Source organism: Petaurus breviceps, unplaced genomic scaffold (genome assembly GCF_028583685.1).
Source record: "Petaurus breviceps papuanus isolate PSGF00001 unplaced genomic scaffold, PetGlider_PUasm1.0 207, whole genome shotgun sequence".
In the NCBI taxonomy this organism is placed as follows: Eukaryota; Metazoa; Chordata; class Mammalia; order Diprotodontia; family Petauridae; genus Petaurus; species Petaurus breviceps.
In genome coordinates this window covers 31083985-31100544 of record NW_027185850.1, presented here as the reverse complement: position 1 = coordinate 31100544, position 16560 = coordinate 31083985, and the positions used below count along the sequence as shown (strand labels likewise).

General features: G+C 49.6%; 1 protein-coding gene and 1 long non-coding RNA gene across 2 annotated transcripts in view; one reads left to right on the top strand and one right to left on the bottom strand.

Moving 5' to 3' along the window:
- LOC138165061 (importin-13) overlaps window positions 1-13870 on the top strand; it is a 34723-nt gene extending 20853 nt beyond the window's left edge. The window contains exons 17-19 of the mRNA XM_069093173.1: window positions 12846-12935; window positions 13172-13353; window positions 13723-13870. Coding sequence (XP_068949274.1) covers window positions 12846-12935; window positions 13172-13353; window positions 13723-13819 — 369 coding nt within the window. The 3' untranslated portion in view covers window positions 13820-13870. The remainder of the gene's footprint in view (window positions 1-12845; window positions 12936-13171; window positions 13354-13722) is intronic.
- LOC138165062 (uncharacterized) lies at window positions 5096-9713 on the bottom strand. The gene is made up of 3 exons (XR_011169253.1): window positions 9591-9713; window positions 6605-6790; window positions 5096-5231 (listed from the first exon to the last, which is right to left on the bottom strand). It is a non-coding gene; the product is annotated as an uncharacterized lncRNA (long non-coding RNA).
- Window positions 13871-16560: the final 2690 nt, after the last annotated feature.

The following is a 16560-nucleotide window of genomic DNA, read 5'->3' as shown; positions in this document are numbered from 1 at the left end:
CACCCATATGCACACCCATGCTTACACACACACACGCTCATACAGATAATGCAGACATACACACAGATACACACCCATGCTCACACTCATACACGCTCACACAGATAATGTAGACACATACACACTCACACACACCCTCTTTGCCCAGATTCTGCCCTATGGGGCCAAAAAGAGTCTGACCCCTTTCCCATGACAGCCCCTCAAACTCTCATAGACAGGTCCCATGCCCTGAGAGCTTTCTCTCTGAGTGAAGGTCCCCAAGTTTTCTCAATGGATCCTTGTGTGAAAGGGACTCTAGGCTTCTTGTGATGTGGTTGCCCTCCACAGGTGTGGTCAGGTTGTAAAACATCCCTTCCAGACTGTGACACTTGATACAGCACCATTGCTAGATGTGGCCTGACCAGGGTGGAGGCACAGCCCAAGGTCATGTGAGCTATTTTGACTGACATGTCACAGACTGAGTGAGCTTGCAGTCCACTGTGGCCCTCAGATCTTTTTCGTGTAAATTGTTGCCCAGTCCCCTCCCTTCTCTGTTCCTTGAGCACTTTAAGGTTACAAACTGTTTTTCTATGGGGTTGGTGGTACGAGTATCATGACCCACATCTGTAAAGAAGGGCAGCCATCTCTCAGAAGTGAAAAGCAGTAGCAGCTAGTGTCCAGGCTAGCCAGGATCTGAACCCATGCCTTCTGGCTGCCCTCACCAGGCTGTGTTGGCTCTCAGGCTCATTTGGTGTGTCTGCAGACCCTGGTGCTCCTGGCGGGAGTGCGCTGTCCCTGGAACATCCCTCCCTGCTCATCCTCAGACTTCTGACTGGGAGAGCAATCCTGATGGCCAAAGGCCATGCTCTATATCTTGTGGCTGGCAGTGCAGTCCTGGGAGCATCATTCTAGGTTCCCTCAAGCCTTTCAGCCTCTTCTTGCATTCAGGTCACCCTAATGTGGTGGCTGCCGGATGTCACCCCTTGCATCTTTCTGTTACTTTCTGGTTCACCTGTAAGTTTGCTGCTTCTGAGGTTGTAGTTGTCCATGACCCCACCTGAGAGCATTACCAGGATAACTGATAATAAGAATGTTGTGATTTTGGCAGCAGGAAGAGGCTTTTCAAATGCTACTCAGCCAATTTTCCCAAGCTGTTCAATTTTGGCCTGAGCTCACTATCCATCTACAATGTACCTTTCATAGGGAAAGTACTATTAGACCACCTCAATAGGTAAAGTTTATTCTTCATCCACTTTGTTTTTCCTGTGTGGATTGTTAAGCTTGTCTGTTTTTACTGGCTATTGATCTTACTGAGAAGGCCCTGTGGTCACCTTGTGTGCAAAGAGACCACCAGGAGCTTAGTAAAATGTCACCTTCAGTGAGATGGAGTAGACAGATTTGGGCATTATATAAGGAACTTGAAACCGTTCAGCTGTAGAATAGGGTGCCTCCAGAGGGAGCCGATTCCTAATCACAAGACACCTTCACAATTTTGCTTCTTTCTTTGCTGAGGAGGATGGTCTTTGGACTAGAGGTAACAGGATAAGTAAGATTAATTAAGGAGATAGTAAGGAAAGGACCTAACAACCTTTGATGAATTTATCACCTAGGCCAGAGAATCTGTTTTCTAATGTTGAGAGAAATGGCGGATATGATTGCTGCTATTTGAAAAATTATGGAGAATGGGAGAGAAAAAACCTGAAGAGAATGAAATCCACTAATTATAAGCCAGTGAGTCTGACTTTGATTTTGCAAGTATTCTAGACTGTATTGTTAGTTGGTAAACATCTAGAAGAGGAAGCAGCCGTCACAGAAGCTGTCACGAGTCCGTGCAGAGCCAGTCATGCAAGGATAACTGCCCCTGTTGGACAGCACAGAAGAGCTGCAGAATGAGATTTTAGCAATCATTGGGCCAAGTTTCTCACATTATTCTTATGGGATGTGGACTAGAATGCGGTACTATTGTATGGATTTGAGAACAGTAGAATGGCCAGGCCGAAGTAGTCTTTGGTAGTCCGATGTCAGCATGGCAGGTCTCAAGTTGAGTGCCCGAGGCACCTGTTCTAGACCCTGTTTCTGTTTAACATTTTTATCAACGACTTGGATAAAGGCAGAGATGGCTAACAGGTCATCGCATTTTCAGATGACATAAAGGTCTTGGGAAAGAGCATTAATGTCCTGGTTGACAGGTCAGTCCAAGATGATTTTGAAAGACTTTGGACTGAATCTCATAAGTTGAATTATTTTTAAAGATGAAATTTAATAGAAGTAAGTATAAAGTCTTAGGTCTTGGTTAAAAAAAAAAGCCATCTTCCTAGCATCATCTTCAGGCAGAGGCAAGCTTGATGATGTGTCTGAAAAAGATCTTTCGACCACAAGCTCTGAATCAGCAGTGTGCTGCAGTTCCCAAGAAAGTGGATGCTATCTTGGGCTGCCTTCATAGGAGCAGAGGGGCCAGTTTTTCTATGCTCCATTCCCTCAGATGATATCCAGAGTGCTTTGTTCAGTTCTGGCCGCCAAGTATAGGAAGCATGTGGATCAGCTAGCTGTAGCCTGTCCAGAGGAGGGAGGCCAGCTTGGAGAAGGGCATCAAGTACATGCTATGTCAGGATTGACTCAACCAAATCAAAAGGACAGACAAGAAACCACCCCTGCTGTTGAGGCAGTACGTGTATAATTTAAGTTATGCAAAATAAATCTAAGGTCATTTCTGGAGAGAGGGGCAGCATCCAGCTGCTGGGAAGCATGAAGAAGGACTTAGAGGAAATGGCATCTGAGCTGAGCTTCAGTGGAAACCAGAGGTTGTAGGAGGTGGAGGTGAGCAAAGAGGGCGTTCCAGGCGTGAGGCACAGGCTGCACAAAGCATGGAGACTGGAAATGATGGAGGGTGTTGGGGAAAGATCAAGAGTAGTTTGGTTGGACTGTAATGTGTGTGAAGAGGAGGGATGTGGAAATAGACTGGAAAAGTAAATGGGAGTGAGGGTGTAAGGAATTTTGAATGCCAATGGAAGAAGTTTGTATTTGGTCCTAGAGGTAATAGGGCGCTACTAGTGTTTATCAAATGGGGGTGAGGGGTGGCATGACACGGTGGAACAAAACCCCTTAGGAAAATTGTCTTGGCTGGGGGTGGAGCTGGAGAAGGACACATTGAAGTAAAGAGACAGAGTTGGGGAGGCAAATTAGAAGACTTCTGCAGCAGTTCAGGGGAGAGGTATTGAAGACTTGGTCTGGATCAGTGACCCTGTGAATGAAGAAAGGGGAATGGTAAGAAAGATATTGCCAAGGCAGCCAGGTGCTCAGCGAGCAAGAGCACCGGCCCCCAGTGTCGGGATGACCTGGGGGATCGAATCCGGGCTCAGATACTTAATACCACACCCAGAAATAACTGGCTGTGTAACCTTGAGCAAGTTACTTAACCCCAATTGCTTTAAAAAGAAAGATATTGTGGACACATAAACAGAATGGCTAGATGAGTAAGTGTGAGAGGGATTGAGAAAGACACTGAGGTTATAAGCCTGAGGGACTAGGAGGGCAGTGGTGCCCTCCACAGAAATAGAGAGGTCTGGAAAAAGCCTGGGCTTGGGAAAAAAGGTAGTGAGTTCTGTTTTGGTTTTGTTGAGTTGAGATGCCTACAGGACATCCACTGGGAAATATCCAGGAGTCAGTTGTTGATATGGGACTGAACCTTGAGATCTATAGACTTGGGAGTCATTAGCATAGAGTTAGTAATTGAACCCTTGGGAGGTAATGAGAACACCGGGAAAGAGTGTGAAGAGAAGTTCCAGGGAAGAACCCTTGGGGAACATCCACAGTTAGGGCAATGTGGGTGATCCCTCAGAAGCAGACAAAGCGTTAGATCATCGTTCACCTTGGACAGAGCAGTCGGAGCTGAGTGATGAAGGCAGAAGCCAGGTTGCAGAGAAATGAGAAGTCTGTGAGAGGATGGGAAAGGAGGCAGCAATAGAGATGGCTTTTTATAGGAATCTGACTGAGAAAGGGAAAAGGAAGGTAAATGGGGAGAGATTGACAGGGTCTTGTAAGGTATCATAAAGATCAGGAGGACCTAGGTGTGTTTGTGCACAACAGGGAAGGGATCAGTGGATAGGGAGGGATTGAAGAAAGGGGGACCTGAGGTTCTTTGCTGTGCAGATAGGGGTAGTGGGTATTGTGGGAAGCTTGAGAGATAGCTGTGTGTTAGAGAATCAGGAAAGGATGAAAACCCAGCTATGATTAGGGACCCATCCAGATAGTGCAGAGTCAGAGCCAAGGAGGCAGGAGGTAGTAGGCTAGGGCTCTTCTTTGGCAAGGTACAAGTGGGGCTAGGGCAGAGACATGTGGGGCGTGAGAGCAGGGAACAGTATAATATCAAACTGATTGCTCCAGGTTTGAGATTGGGAAGAGGACAGGAAAGTGAGACCAGAGCAGGGGTCATGGCCTGGCTGAGAGCTGGAGGGTGAGGCTGAGTCAGATGCTAGGATTGAGGTCATGGTGAAGAAGAATAGTTTTAGGAGTAAGGTACGTGCAGAGATGGAATGGTCGGAGTCAGGGTTGAGTGATGGAATTTTAGAATTCTTAATTTTGAAAGTGGAATACTTGTGGGTGATGATGAGAGCCAGGCCATGACCATTCCAGTATGGCTGAGGAGTAAGTGGTTTGGGGGTTGAAAATACAGAGCCGGGAGGTCATGGGTGTTTGAGGGACTAGAACTATTACACTGAAGATCCTTAGAATAAAACAGGACTGGTAGAGGAGAAGACTGAGGAGGGAACATGCCCTGGGGCTGGTGGGTAAGACAGGAGCTAGATTGGACAATCCATCTCTATAGAGGAAGCCTCCAAGGAGGAGAGGCTCTTGAATGGTAGTGGCAGGGGGGGGTGGGGGTGGGTCTGGAAGTGGTGATGGGAGGTAAGCAGTATGCTGATCCCTGTCCAGGAGCAGAGCAGAGTTTAGAGAAGCCTCACCCTTATCTATCACTGGTGTTTTCTTTGAGAATAGAGTTAGGAAGCTCTGGAGGTGCTGAGCATGGAGTCCCCTCACAAAAATTGGGATTGATTATTTTCTGATTGGAAAAGACAGATTGCCTTGGTCGTCCTTCCTGAATCATTTGCATGTGTCTCTGGAGGAGAGTGAGGCTGGTGACTTTGCACAGCTCTCCTCCACGCAGATCCAATTCACTTGCATGTCATGGCATCACCTCCCAGATGTCATGGTCCTCTTCAAGAACAAAGGACAAACAGCAACAATCCAGGGCCCTGTCAGAACATTTAAAGTTCAAAGTCAGCCCCAAATTGAAAGAACAGAAATCAGCAGGCAACAAAACCAGCTCTAACTCAGCATTTTAAAACAATCTTGACACAGGGAAGGGTTTCATCAAAGAAATCATGGTAGATTTTTTTAAATGGAGCTGGCCACATGACCACGATGAAGGATAACTAATGGACAGGAGATGTGTCTCACTGTATCTGTCCGATGGCAAGAGAAAGGAGAGAAGACACCCACTCCCACTGCTGCCTCAGGACTGGGTGGACATGAGCAAGAGTTGCGCTGGATGGGTTTCTGCTACATCATTAGAGAGAGTGTTCACACTGATGAAGTCACAGATCCATTCAGATATCGTTAGGGGAAAAAAACAGGAAAATAGATAAGGGAGCAGACATTGACTTGAACATTTTCTTTTGCCTGTGGGATATTAACCAATATAATGCAATTCCTGCTCAGAGGAGGCCAAAACATCCTAGAAAGTACTTGAGTTAGCAAACCCTTGATCTCCTGGCTGGGTGTAGCAGCAAGCACCCCAAGCGCGTCCTCAGGGTTTGCTGCCCATACAGGTTCCTGGATCTGCTTTGTTAAAGGAAAGCAACTCAAAATGGGTTAACAAGCCTACTTTAATCAGTCAGACATATATCGTTTACCTTGTTCAGGGGAAAAAGGTCAGCACCCCGAACTTCAAAATACACAGACAGAATCATCAAGACATTAATAGATCAAGTAGACAGCTTTCCAAACTGTCCAACCATTACATCCATACCCAGTCAACATCTGGGTTTTTCATAGCCGGGGGACTCTCAACAACGGCTTCCCATAATTCAGATCAAATCACAGAACACTTCTCAAAGTGAGTCCCAAAACAAAGCTACACATCAGGGCTTATATAGCCTTCTCCTGGCTCAGAGAATGTAACAACCTTTTGGACCCACTGGCCAATCAAAAAGTATCTACTGAAAAACAAGCCTCCCACCCCAGGCTCCAGGTGCACGTTAGCCTAGGGGCAGGGAAGATCTTTAAAATTTACACTCTCATTACACTGGGCAGCAAAACATGGTAGCCAAGGGCAGTCCCCTTTTAGAACAACTTTCGCAAAATCTTGTGGAGGAGAATTGTAGATTATAAGCAGTACTTTCTCATAAAATAGCAGCAAGAGTTGAAAGGAAATGTCTTAGCTTGAGGTGCCAGAACTGGTGGACCAGTGAGCAGGAGATGGCTAGGATCACTCTGAGATTTGTGACCAGATGTCTGTGTCAGTGACCATGGAAGCCCATCTTTGAGGTCCCCAGTGTGCTCTGCAAGGAAGGACAGCAAGTAGAGATCAATGCAGTGGCTACCCGAGATCAATTTGTTGGAGTACCTGAAGGAGACAGTGCAAAGCTCTCCTGCTGCTCCTGGGAAAAGGCAATGCTGAGGACTTCCACAGCTGCCACATCCTGGTCTCCACACCCTAGGACTTTACCCGTATTAGGGACATGCTGTTGGGTGGTGCACAGTGTTCCACAGCAGACCACGTCTTTACATCCCACGTGGGCAGGGAGCACCTCTAGAGAAGGCAAGATCACAATTTAATTTAGTAAGGGAAAGGCCACCTAAAAGGCATCCCGCCTGACAATGTCTCCCAGAAACACGCCATGATCACCTAAGATTCCTTACTGGGCAAAAACTGTATAACAACCCTAATCACCGCATCTCAGTGCGGCAACAAAGAACAGGGAGGGCTCCCCCTCTTCCCCAGTTACTGCTTGTCGTGTTGGTGACCCAGCCCTCTGCCCCCATGCTCTTGGTGCTTGACTGGGGCCTCCTGAACAAAAGTTGGAACCCTGTAGCAGCAAGCACCCCAGTGTCCCCAAGGTGCCTGCTCACACAGGTTCTTGGATCTGCTTTGTTAAAGGAAAGCAACTCAAAATGGGTTAACAAGCTTACTTTAATCAGTCAGACATATATCATTTACCTTGTTCAGGAGAAAAGGTCAGCACCCCGAACCTCAAAGTATACAGGCATAATTATCAAGACAGAAACATCAAGTAGACAGATTTCCAAACTGTCCAACCATTACATCCATACCCAGTCAACATCTGGGTTTCCACATTCTGGGTTTTTCAAAGCCGGGGGACTCTGAACAACGGCTTCCCAGAATTCAGATCAAATCACAGAACACTTCTCAAAGTGAGTCCCAAAACAAAGCTACACATCAGGGCTTATATAGCCTTCTCCTGGCTCAGAGAATGTAACAACCTTATTGACCCACTGGCCAATCAAAAAGTATCTACTGAAAAACAAGCCTCCCTCCCCAGGCTTCTGGTGCACTTTAGCCTAGGGGCAGGGAAGATCTTTAAAATTTACATTCGCATTACAAACCCCTGCAAGCAGTTCAGCCTGAATGGCAGGGAGAACAAGGGATTGGTTCCTTCTCATCCTTTCCCGGAGAATGCTCAGACCAGGCACTGCATCTGCATGGGCAGTATTGGAGGACCAGCACTGGAAATAGTCTGGTGTTTTCAATCACCCTGAGCTCCTAGAAACAAAAACTTGAACCCACTGTCTGATTCTGCCCTGGGGCAGCCAAACCCTAACTCTGCCTGCCACATGACCATTTTAAAATTCTTTCTATGCTTAGCATCTTTCTTCTGAGCTGTATTCAAGGCATAGGTTTGAGCTTACTAAGTCTGCCTCCTTTTCCAGATGCCTATTAACCATCCCTTTTAATAATATGTTCTAGGATTTTTGTAGGAATTCAGGCCACACTCACTAGCCTATAGTTTGTAGACTCCATTTTCTTTTCCTTTTTTGAAAATTGGGACATTTGCCCTGCTCCAGTCCTTTAGGGCCTCTCCCGTTCTCCACAGGGGCTGCCTCCAGAGGTAGTGGGTCCCCTCTCCCTAGAGGTCTTCAGGCAAAGACTGGATGGCCACTTTTCGGGTATGTTGTAGAAGGCTTTCATGTATAGGTTTGGCTGGATGCCATGTGAGTTCCTTCTTTTAGTACCTAAGAATGTAGCTCATTTGCCCTGGTGACCTGGATTCATCCAGGGATGCTGGGTTTTCTCTTATTATCTCTTTCCTTCTCTTTGGTCTCAACTTTTCGTCTGCCATTTTTGTTTTCTCTTTATCTGTTGCAGAATTGTTCAGCTTGACAGAAAAGTGCAGCACAAAACCAAGCAGGTCTGCCTTCTCTCTGTTGCCAGCCATTGCCCCATCCAGCCTGACTAAGCAGGAATCCCATCCTTCTCTTTTCCCCAGTATCACCAGAACCAGCCCTTTTGTTGTCAGCCTTCTGCCCATCCTGAGTTCTAACACCCCTAACACTGTTCTTAAGAGAAGACTGTTTTACAGATTTGTTCTCTGATCCTTCATAACCTGCCTGTCTTCCCACCTTGGGGAAATACATGTCTTTGTAAGCTCTTAAGCAGTCTGGTAAGTTCCATCTGCCTGTAAAAGATCATAAAATCAGCGGGTCCTAGGTCTAGGGCTAGAGAGGACCTTTGTGTCCATTGGCATCCAACCCTTTCATCTTACAGCTAAGGGAGCTGAGGCCCAGGCTGGTGACCTGACTGGTCAAAGGTAGGATTTGAGCCCTAGCTAACACTGATTCCAGAGCTGTCCTCATTCCACTGTCCTGTTCCCATGGTCTCTTGAGACGACTTTTTTCATCAGAATTATTTCTCTGGTTTCACAATTTGAAATTTCTGAATTTGCTGACTTCCCAGTCCTGTTTGTCTAGTGTGTTCCGCTGTTCTCTGTTCTACTTTGTAACCGTTCCAACACAGTTTGGGGAAGTCCCTCTTTATGATATAGTTTGAGGTCTGGCAATGCCATGCCCCTTTGTTCCTGTTATTTTTTCTTTAAAAAGTCCCATAATGAAGTGGACACTTCCTCAGGATATTCCCGTTATCTCCAGCCAAGCAGCCAGTTTTTCCATGTTGGTGAGAGACAGCTCCAAATTAGAACTTCCCCCTGTTGCTCCTTCGCCCTTGTGAAAGATGGAATTATCCGTAAAGAAAATCAGTAAGTTCTTAGCCACCCATTTCAGCAGCGAAAAGAGGGAGGAAGAGAGAGAGAGAAAAAAAAGAGAGAGTGAAGAGAGAAACACAGAAAATGCTCCAGCAGGTATCTGGATAAATGAAGTCCCCTGTCACTGTCTTGCCCCAATGCCAGGCGTAAGTTCATGTTTCCTGAACTCCTTATCCCTTTCTTCTTCCTGCCCAGATGGTCTGTTGTCAACTCCAAAAAAAATTACTTCTATTTCTCCCTCTGTACACCTCCCCCCAAATGTTGTTTATGATGCTTCACAGCCTTTTTTCCCTTCTCTCTCTTACCCCCCCCCCAACTCTGCCCCATTCATACCTCCCAGATTTCCTTATGTGAGTATCAGTCTCATGTTCCTTTATATTTCTTCATAGATGAATCTGGATGGAGCTGCCCTTGGAGTCAGGAAGATATGGGCTCAAATCTTGCCTCCAATACCCACTGAGTTTGTGAAACTAAGCAGGTCACTCATCCTGTCAGTGCCCAGATCACTCCCTAAGACTCTTGAGTTGCAGGGCAGGTACTGGCCTGCACTGGTTAAAAGGGTTTCCTCATTAGGAGCGCCCCGCGTCAGTGAAACCATGACTCTGGCGTTCCTCCCTCTCTCCCCATGACTGTGTTTTTCCTAAACAGTGCTCCATCAATGGCCTCCCTCACTCCCTTCTTGGCTCTCCTGTTCCCTTTGGTTGTGGTCTGGCCTCCTTTCCAGAGCCTGTTTGAGGCCCAAGTCTCCTGCCAAGTCTAAGTGATACCTGGAGGGTTAAATTTGCCTCTTTGAATCAGGAACTGGAGTTCACCTGGTGTGTAACTAGTCCTTTGGGCCTTTGTGGTTAGTCAGTGGTGCTCACGGGCCGTGTTAGCAGCTCCTTTCTTCCGAGGATTTCTTGGTGTTCCTCACCGCTCTGTATGTTGGGGCTGCTCCTGATGGCCCCTGGGTTGGTTGATAGGCCTCATCCCTCTGGCTGATTCCCCTGTTGGATTTTAGGTCATGCATTCTTGTCTACCCTTTCTCTGATCAGTGTGCCTGGCTTTTCTCTCCTGTCCCAAGCCCAGGGGATAGTGGACAGAATACTGCCCTGGGAGTCAGGAAGACCATGTTTGTATCCTAACTCGGACACGTGTTAGGTGGTTATGGCCTGTCACTTTCAGAACACCAGCTTCTTAAGGAAGCTTGGGAATAATCACACCCATATTATATACTTCACAGAGTTATCTTGAGGACCAGATGCGACAGCTCAGGCTGGGCGCTTTGGGAGCATTAAAGCCCTTGAGAAAGGTCCCTGGTGGGATGTGGCGAGCAGCTCTGCCCAAGCATCTCCTCGTTTCTCTTTCAGCAGCCAGCTGATCCTTGGTGCTCAGGGCCGGTCAGGAGCTCCTCGGCTGACATCAGCCAATGCCCCCACAGCTGAGAAGCCCGGCCCCTCTTCTTGCCTGGGTGTTGATTGGGTTCCTGATCTGTTTCCTGAACTCATCCATTTCCTCACCCTGGCTGGGTAGTATGCTAAGACTGCCACATTACTTCTCTTCCTCCCACTGTGGATCCTCCCTAGAAGCTCTCCACAGTGCTTCCCTTCTCATTTGTGTGCTTCCTCTTGTGAGTTTATGTCCTTGCTGTACAATGCATTCTCCACACATTTGGCTTATTCTGACCTTTTAGAATAGGATAGAACCTTCCATAGCCATATTCTAGTCTTGAGCTCCATTCCACAAGTCTTGGCTATAGCTGTGAGATTGAACTGACGGAGGGTCACCTTTGTTCTTGCTTTATGTAAGTGGACTGTTCCACAGAACTCTACATAAAGAACTTTTTATGTCATACAGATTGGGTGGGGGGAGGGGAGGGAGGCAAAGAAGTAGTACTCTATGCGCTGGTGGAGGTAGGACGACGGCACACATTCAAGGTTCAAGGACACTGGGGAGTCAGAGACAGCCGAGAGCATGTTGGTGGGGCAGACTTATGGAGTGGACACAGACCCAGATGAGAGGGTGGGTGACGGGTAGTGCCCAGGACAGATGGTACCCAAGGGCAGAGACAGAAGACTGGTGTGTGGGTGAATGGGTGGGTGGGTTGGGGCAGAGGCCTTCTGTCTCAGCACCAGAGGCCTCAAACCAAGCTCCCAATCCACCTGCAGTGGTGGGGGTCTCCCCCCACTTTCATTCTTCTGCTTTCACTTGGAGAGGTTTAGTTTTTTGGGGGGAGGAGAGGCCATGGAGTACCCCCAAGGAGCAGGGCAAGCGAGCCAATCCAGTTAACACCAATGGAGTTAACACCAGTATATTTTTGAAATGCAGATTCCTTTCAGTGTTGAATTTGCATAATACAAGTTTGGGTAAAGTGAGAACTGTCTGGATTGTGTGTTCTCCACTGGTATGTCATATTTTGTATTGTGCCTGCTACACTCTGTGCTGACCTGGCTGCTTTCTCTGTCACCCTCTACCTTTATTTTGAAGCCTGCAGTTCATGAGGATGTGAGAATCTCTCCCAGGTCTTGTCTTCCTGCCTTCATGGACAATGTTGGTCCATCTTGTCCCCAGTACCTGGGAAGACAAATTCACTGCTGTTGTGGTCCAATGACTGGGCCCCTGTCGAGTTTCTGGCCTTTCTTGGAGTTTGAGCAGCTGCTGCTTCTTCCTCAGTGTATGGCTCTCGCCCTGGGCGCCCCTGTCCCCACCCCCAGCCTTGTGCTGGTTCCTTGTTCCCTTCCTTCTCCACTGAAGGTGACGAAGCCCCTGCCTCTTGAGGACCTTCTTCACTTGTGGGGTATAAGGAGAGCTTCCAGAGCAGAGGCTCTCTGAGCTTTGTGTTGCTGCCCCCCACCCCACAAAGGAGCAGGGGACACATCCAGAGTCATGCCTTGGCGCTGGCAGAGATGGCGCCATACATTGTGGGTGCCTAAGCATCCCTTTCCTTCTTTCCCACTGGGAGGGAAGCTTGAAGAAAGGGACTGTTTGCCGGCACTCAGATTCTCCCTTGTTCCTGGGGCTATCTCATGGCAGCTGTCTGTCTCTGGGGTCCGGGGTTGGGTTTGTGTCTGATAGCCGGGCACTTCTCAGCTCCTTCACTGGTGATTGGGCCTCCAGCCAGCCTGTGCTGCTCCTTCCTCCTCACACTCTCAGCAGCCTCCCCTTCTTCCCTCCCCTGCCTTAGTCTGTTGTTTAGAAGTACCTTTTAGGGAGAGTCCTGGCAAGTGGATCTTGGCACTTCCCAGGGGACTAGACTGGCCTGGGACAGGGACACATACATGAGGCAGGGTTCTGTCCTCCTGGGCCAAGAGGCAGTGGGGTTACATCTTAGGATACTTGGAAGCACTTCTTCTTTGCATTTCTTTCTACTTCACATGAGAAAGTCGGGTCAGATCATTCCTTGGGGTGGCCAAGTCCTGGTCCCAGTGAGAGGGGTGGGGGCAGGATTCTCCCGGCTAGGCCCTGCCTCCCAGCGGGTCACATGTGAGATGAGGAATAGGACACCTGCTTCAGATGTCTGACAGGAGACTCTTGCCCCTGGGGAGGCGGGGGGCACTGCCAGGCCTGAGCCCTGGGGCCTGAGTTGCCTGTGTCCTATCCCTGCTGCAGACAGAGTTGCTGCCCCGATGTGGGGAGATCCCACCCATCGGGCAGGTGGTCCAGGAGGATGGCAAAGTGCTGCTGCAGGCTGTGCTAGAGGTGAGTGGGCAGGGGCCATGCTGTCACGGAGGAGGAAGGTGGGCAGGAAGCAGAAGGAGCCCTGGGATTAGGCGAGTAGACACACTTTCTGTGCAGGGCAGCGGAGAGCTAAGGTCAGCCTCCTGGAGGACAGAGTGTGGGCTTTCTGGGGCACACTGGCCACTGGGGGTGTGAGACAGGGCTTCTTTGCCCATTTGCCCTCCTGACTCCAGCCCCCTTGGCTGTCCTTCACCCAGGCCATCGGGGGCCAGGCCTCCCGCAGCCTCATGGATTCCTTTGCGGATGTCCTCTTTGCCCTCAACAAGCACTGCTTCAGCTGCCTCAGCGTGTGGATCAAGGAAGTGATGCAGACGCCGGGCTTCCCCTCGCCCCGGCTCAGTGCTGAACAGAAGGACACCTTCAGCCAGCAGGTCCTCAGGTGATTGGGCAAGAGGGGCAGGGGCCCTGGGGGTGGTGGAGAGTCTCCACCCCGGCCTGCAAGGCTCCCTTATTTCATGCGCCTGGAAGCTTCCGAAGAGCGGGGACTTGGCTTTTGGTGTCCCCAGAGCTTTGCTCTGTGCCTGGCACACAGTAGGTGCTTAATAAATGCTTGTTGTCCAGCCTGCTCCCCCCTTCACCTGTGCTGTGTGCCAGCCAGGCAGGGCCCAGCTCACCAGTGCACCCTGAGCATTTCCTCTGGGTCTTTTCCCTGGCCTGGGTGCTTCCCTCTGCAGTCGGCCTTGCCATGGCAGTCCTGAGTGAGTGGAGTTAATGCTGTGCCCCCTTTCTCTTCTCGCTGCCTTTGCAGAGAACGGGTGAACAAGCGTCGTGTGAAGGAGATGGTGAAGGAGTTCACGCTGCTGTGCCGGGGTCTCCATGGTACCGACTACACCGCTGACTACTGAGGGCTGGCTGAGGCCGAGTGTCCATAGAATAAACCCCAACCCCCCCTTCAAGTCCGTCCTCCTGTTTTGTGCCACTTCGGGGGCCTGGTGGGGGGAGGCCAGGGCCTACTTAGTCATCTGTCCCCTTCGTGAGCGTGGGGAGGGCCAGGTGGTCCCAGGATGGGGGAGGAGGGATTCTGCTGGCTTGTGATCGAGTGCCTGGTACAGGTGTGGCCCTGGGGAGGCAGAGGAGCTCCCAAGCCTCCCTGGAGGGTCCCACAATCCATAGCTATCCCCTGTCCAGATGCTGGGGGCCCTAAGGCAGACCCCAAAAGCTACTCTCCCCATGATCTTCAGCTCCTTCACCCCTCACCCTGGCACTGCTCTCCTTCCATCCTGATGTCTTGTCCCTTGCTGCCCTCTCCCATTACCTTCCAGGCCTTGCCAGTCTCCAACCTCGGATTGTCAGTCAGCTGCCACCATCTGCCTCTAGGGAGCTCAAGCGAGTCATGAAACTGCACATTGGGGCTGCTACAAATTATCTCATCCATACTGGGCACGGCAAACATCCCTCCCCTCCCTAATCTGTTTCCTGTCCCACTGCACAGCAGATGTCCTAGACCTGTCTTCTCATCTCCTGCATCTCTCTCATGACTCATACTTCACCCCCCAAATCAAGTGCCCCACCCCCACCTTTCTTGTCCCAGTATGCTCTGACATTCCCCCACACTCTCTTCTCTCACCTCTGTCTCACAAAAAGTGATGGCCTTCCTCCTTGCCAAGACCAACAATCTGTCTGCAACCTTGATCCTGTCTTTTCCTGTATCTTAACTTTCCTGCTGCCTTGAATATGTCCCTTTCCCCAACCTTAAAAAGCTCCTTTGCCATTCCCTCAAGCTATTGCCCTCTCCCTCCTTGAAATCAGACTCCTTGAGAAAGCCTCCTGTTCTCAGCATCTGTCTGCAATCTGACCTCTGACCCCATCACTCAACTGAAATGGCTCTCTTCAGTGTCACTCATAGTCCCTTCATTGCTGAATCTAGCGGCCTTCTCTCACTCTTCCTTTTTCTTGAGCTATCTGCAGCCTTTGACACCAGTGATCGGCATCTCCTGAAGACCTTCCCTCCGGGAGCTTTTCCCAAAATGGCTTTCCTAGGCCTTCTCCATCCATTTCATGCTTCTGCATTTAGGTATCCCCCAAGACTCTGCCTGGGCCCCTTATCTTCTCCTTTCCCGTCTCCCTGGGGGAATCTCATCAGCTCCCATGAGTCCAATGGTCAGTGTTATGCACATGCCTCCCAGATTTGTGGATACCACTGTGGAGTCACAGCAGACAGCATTCCAGACTTGGAGTCAGAGCCCACCTCAGATACACACTGTTTGGCTCGGAGGCTGTCACTTCGGGGAGATGAGGGTCCTCTAAGGCCTCTCCAGTTCTGAATTTATGATCCTTTGATTGTCCAGGGTCCCATGGGCCTGCCCCAAACAGAACCTATTATCTTCTCTCCCAGATCCATCCCTCCAAAATTCCCTATCACTTAACCAACATTTGTCAGGTGCTGTCTTTAGTGCTGGGGATACAGGGTGCCTGCCTCTAAGGAGCTCACGTTCTGATGGGGGGGTCAGCATGCAAACAACCATGCACAAATGAGATAGGGATGGAGTCTTCCAGAAGGATGCCACTAACTGAGGTCTGTGGGCGGGTGGACAGGAAAGACCTCTTGTGGGGTTTAAGCTGCCTTAAAAGAAGGCAGGGAAGCTGAGGAGTGGAACTGAAGGAAGGCTGGCCGTTTGAGTGGAGGATGAACTGGAGTGGAGAGACATTTGAGGCAAGCACCACCCCCTCCCCTGCCCCCCAGCAAACTAGTGCAGTAGTCCGGGTGCGAGGGATGGCTTCCACCGTGGTGGTAGCAGGGCCCAAGGAGAGGAGGAGAGGTGCATCTTGAAAGGACTTGACAACATATTAGATACTTGGGGTGAGTAGAGAGAGGCGAGGTTGATAGCAGGGTTAAGCCTGGTGGCTGGGAGGATGGTGGTGCCTTTGGCAGCAATAGGGACATTTGGAAGAGAGAAGGGGAGGTGTGGAGGAGGTGATGAGGTTGGTTTAGGGTACATTGAGTTTCACATGCCTGGGGAACGTCCATTTTGATGTGTCTAAAAGGTGATGTGTGTCTGGAGGTTAGGACAGGATTGGTCCATCTGGGAATCCTCTGCAAGTCAGGTGATAATTGAAGCTCTGGGAACCGAGACCACCAATTGAGATGGTATAGATGAGAGAGCCCAAGCCAGAGCCCTGGGGGGCCCCACAGATGCAGTGAAGGGCTCAGAGAAGGAGCAGTCGGGAAGGGAGCCGAGAAAGCAGTGTCATGTAAAAGGAGAGAGATGAGGGTATGCAGAAGATCCTGTCTGAGGCTGCAGAGGTCCAGAAGTAAGACTGCAAAAAGGCCATTCCATTTAGGGTTTCTCAGGGCATTCAGCTGTGGAGGGGAGGGGAGATAGAGGACTGCAGCTAGCGGAGATGGGACAGTCTAATGAGGGGGGTTTGGTTTGGTTTTAAGAATAGGGAAGGCATGGGTGTGTTTGTAGGCAGCAGGGGAAGAGCCAGTAGGCTTCAGATTATTAGAGCATGGGGATGACAGAGGGGACAATGTGCTGGAGAAGACAGGAGAGTTTGGGATCAGGGCTGTGTACCCTCAGCCACTTGGGATTAGAAACCTTAGTGACCTCTCCCATGCCACATGTCACAAGGTCTCATCTGATCT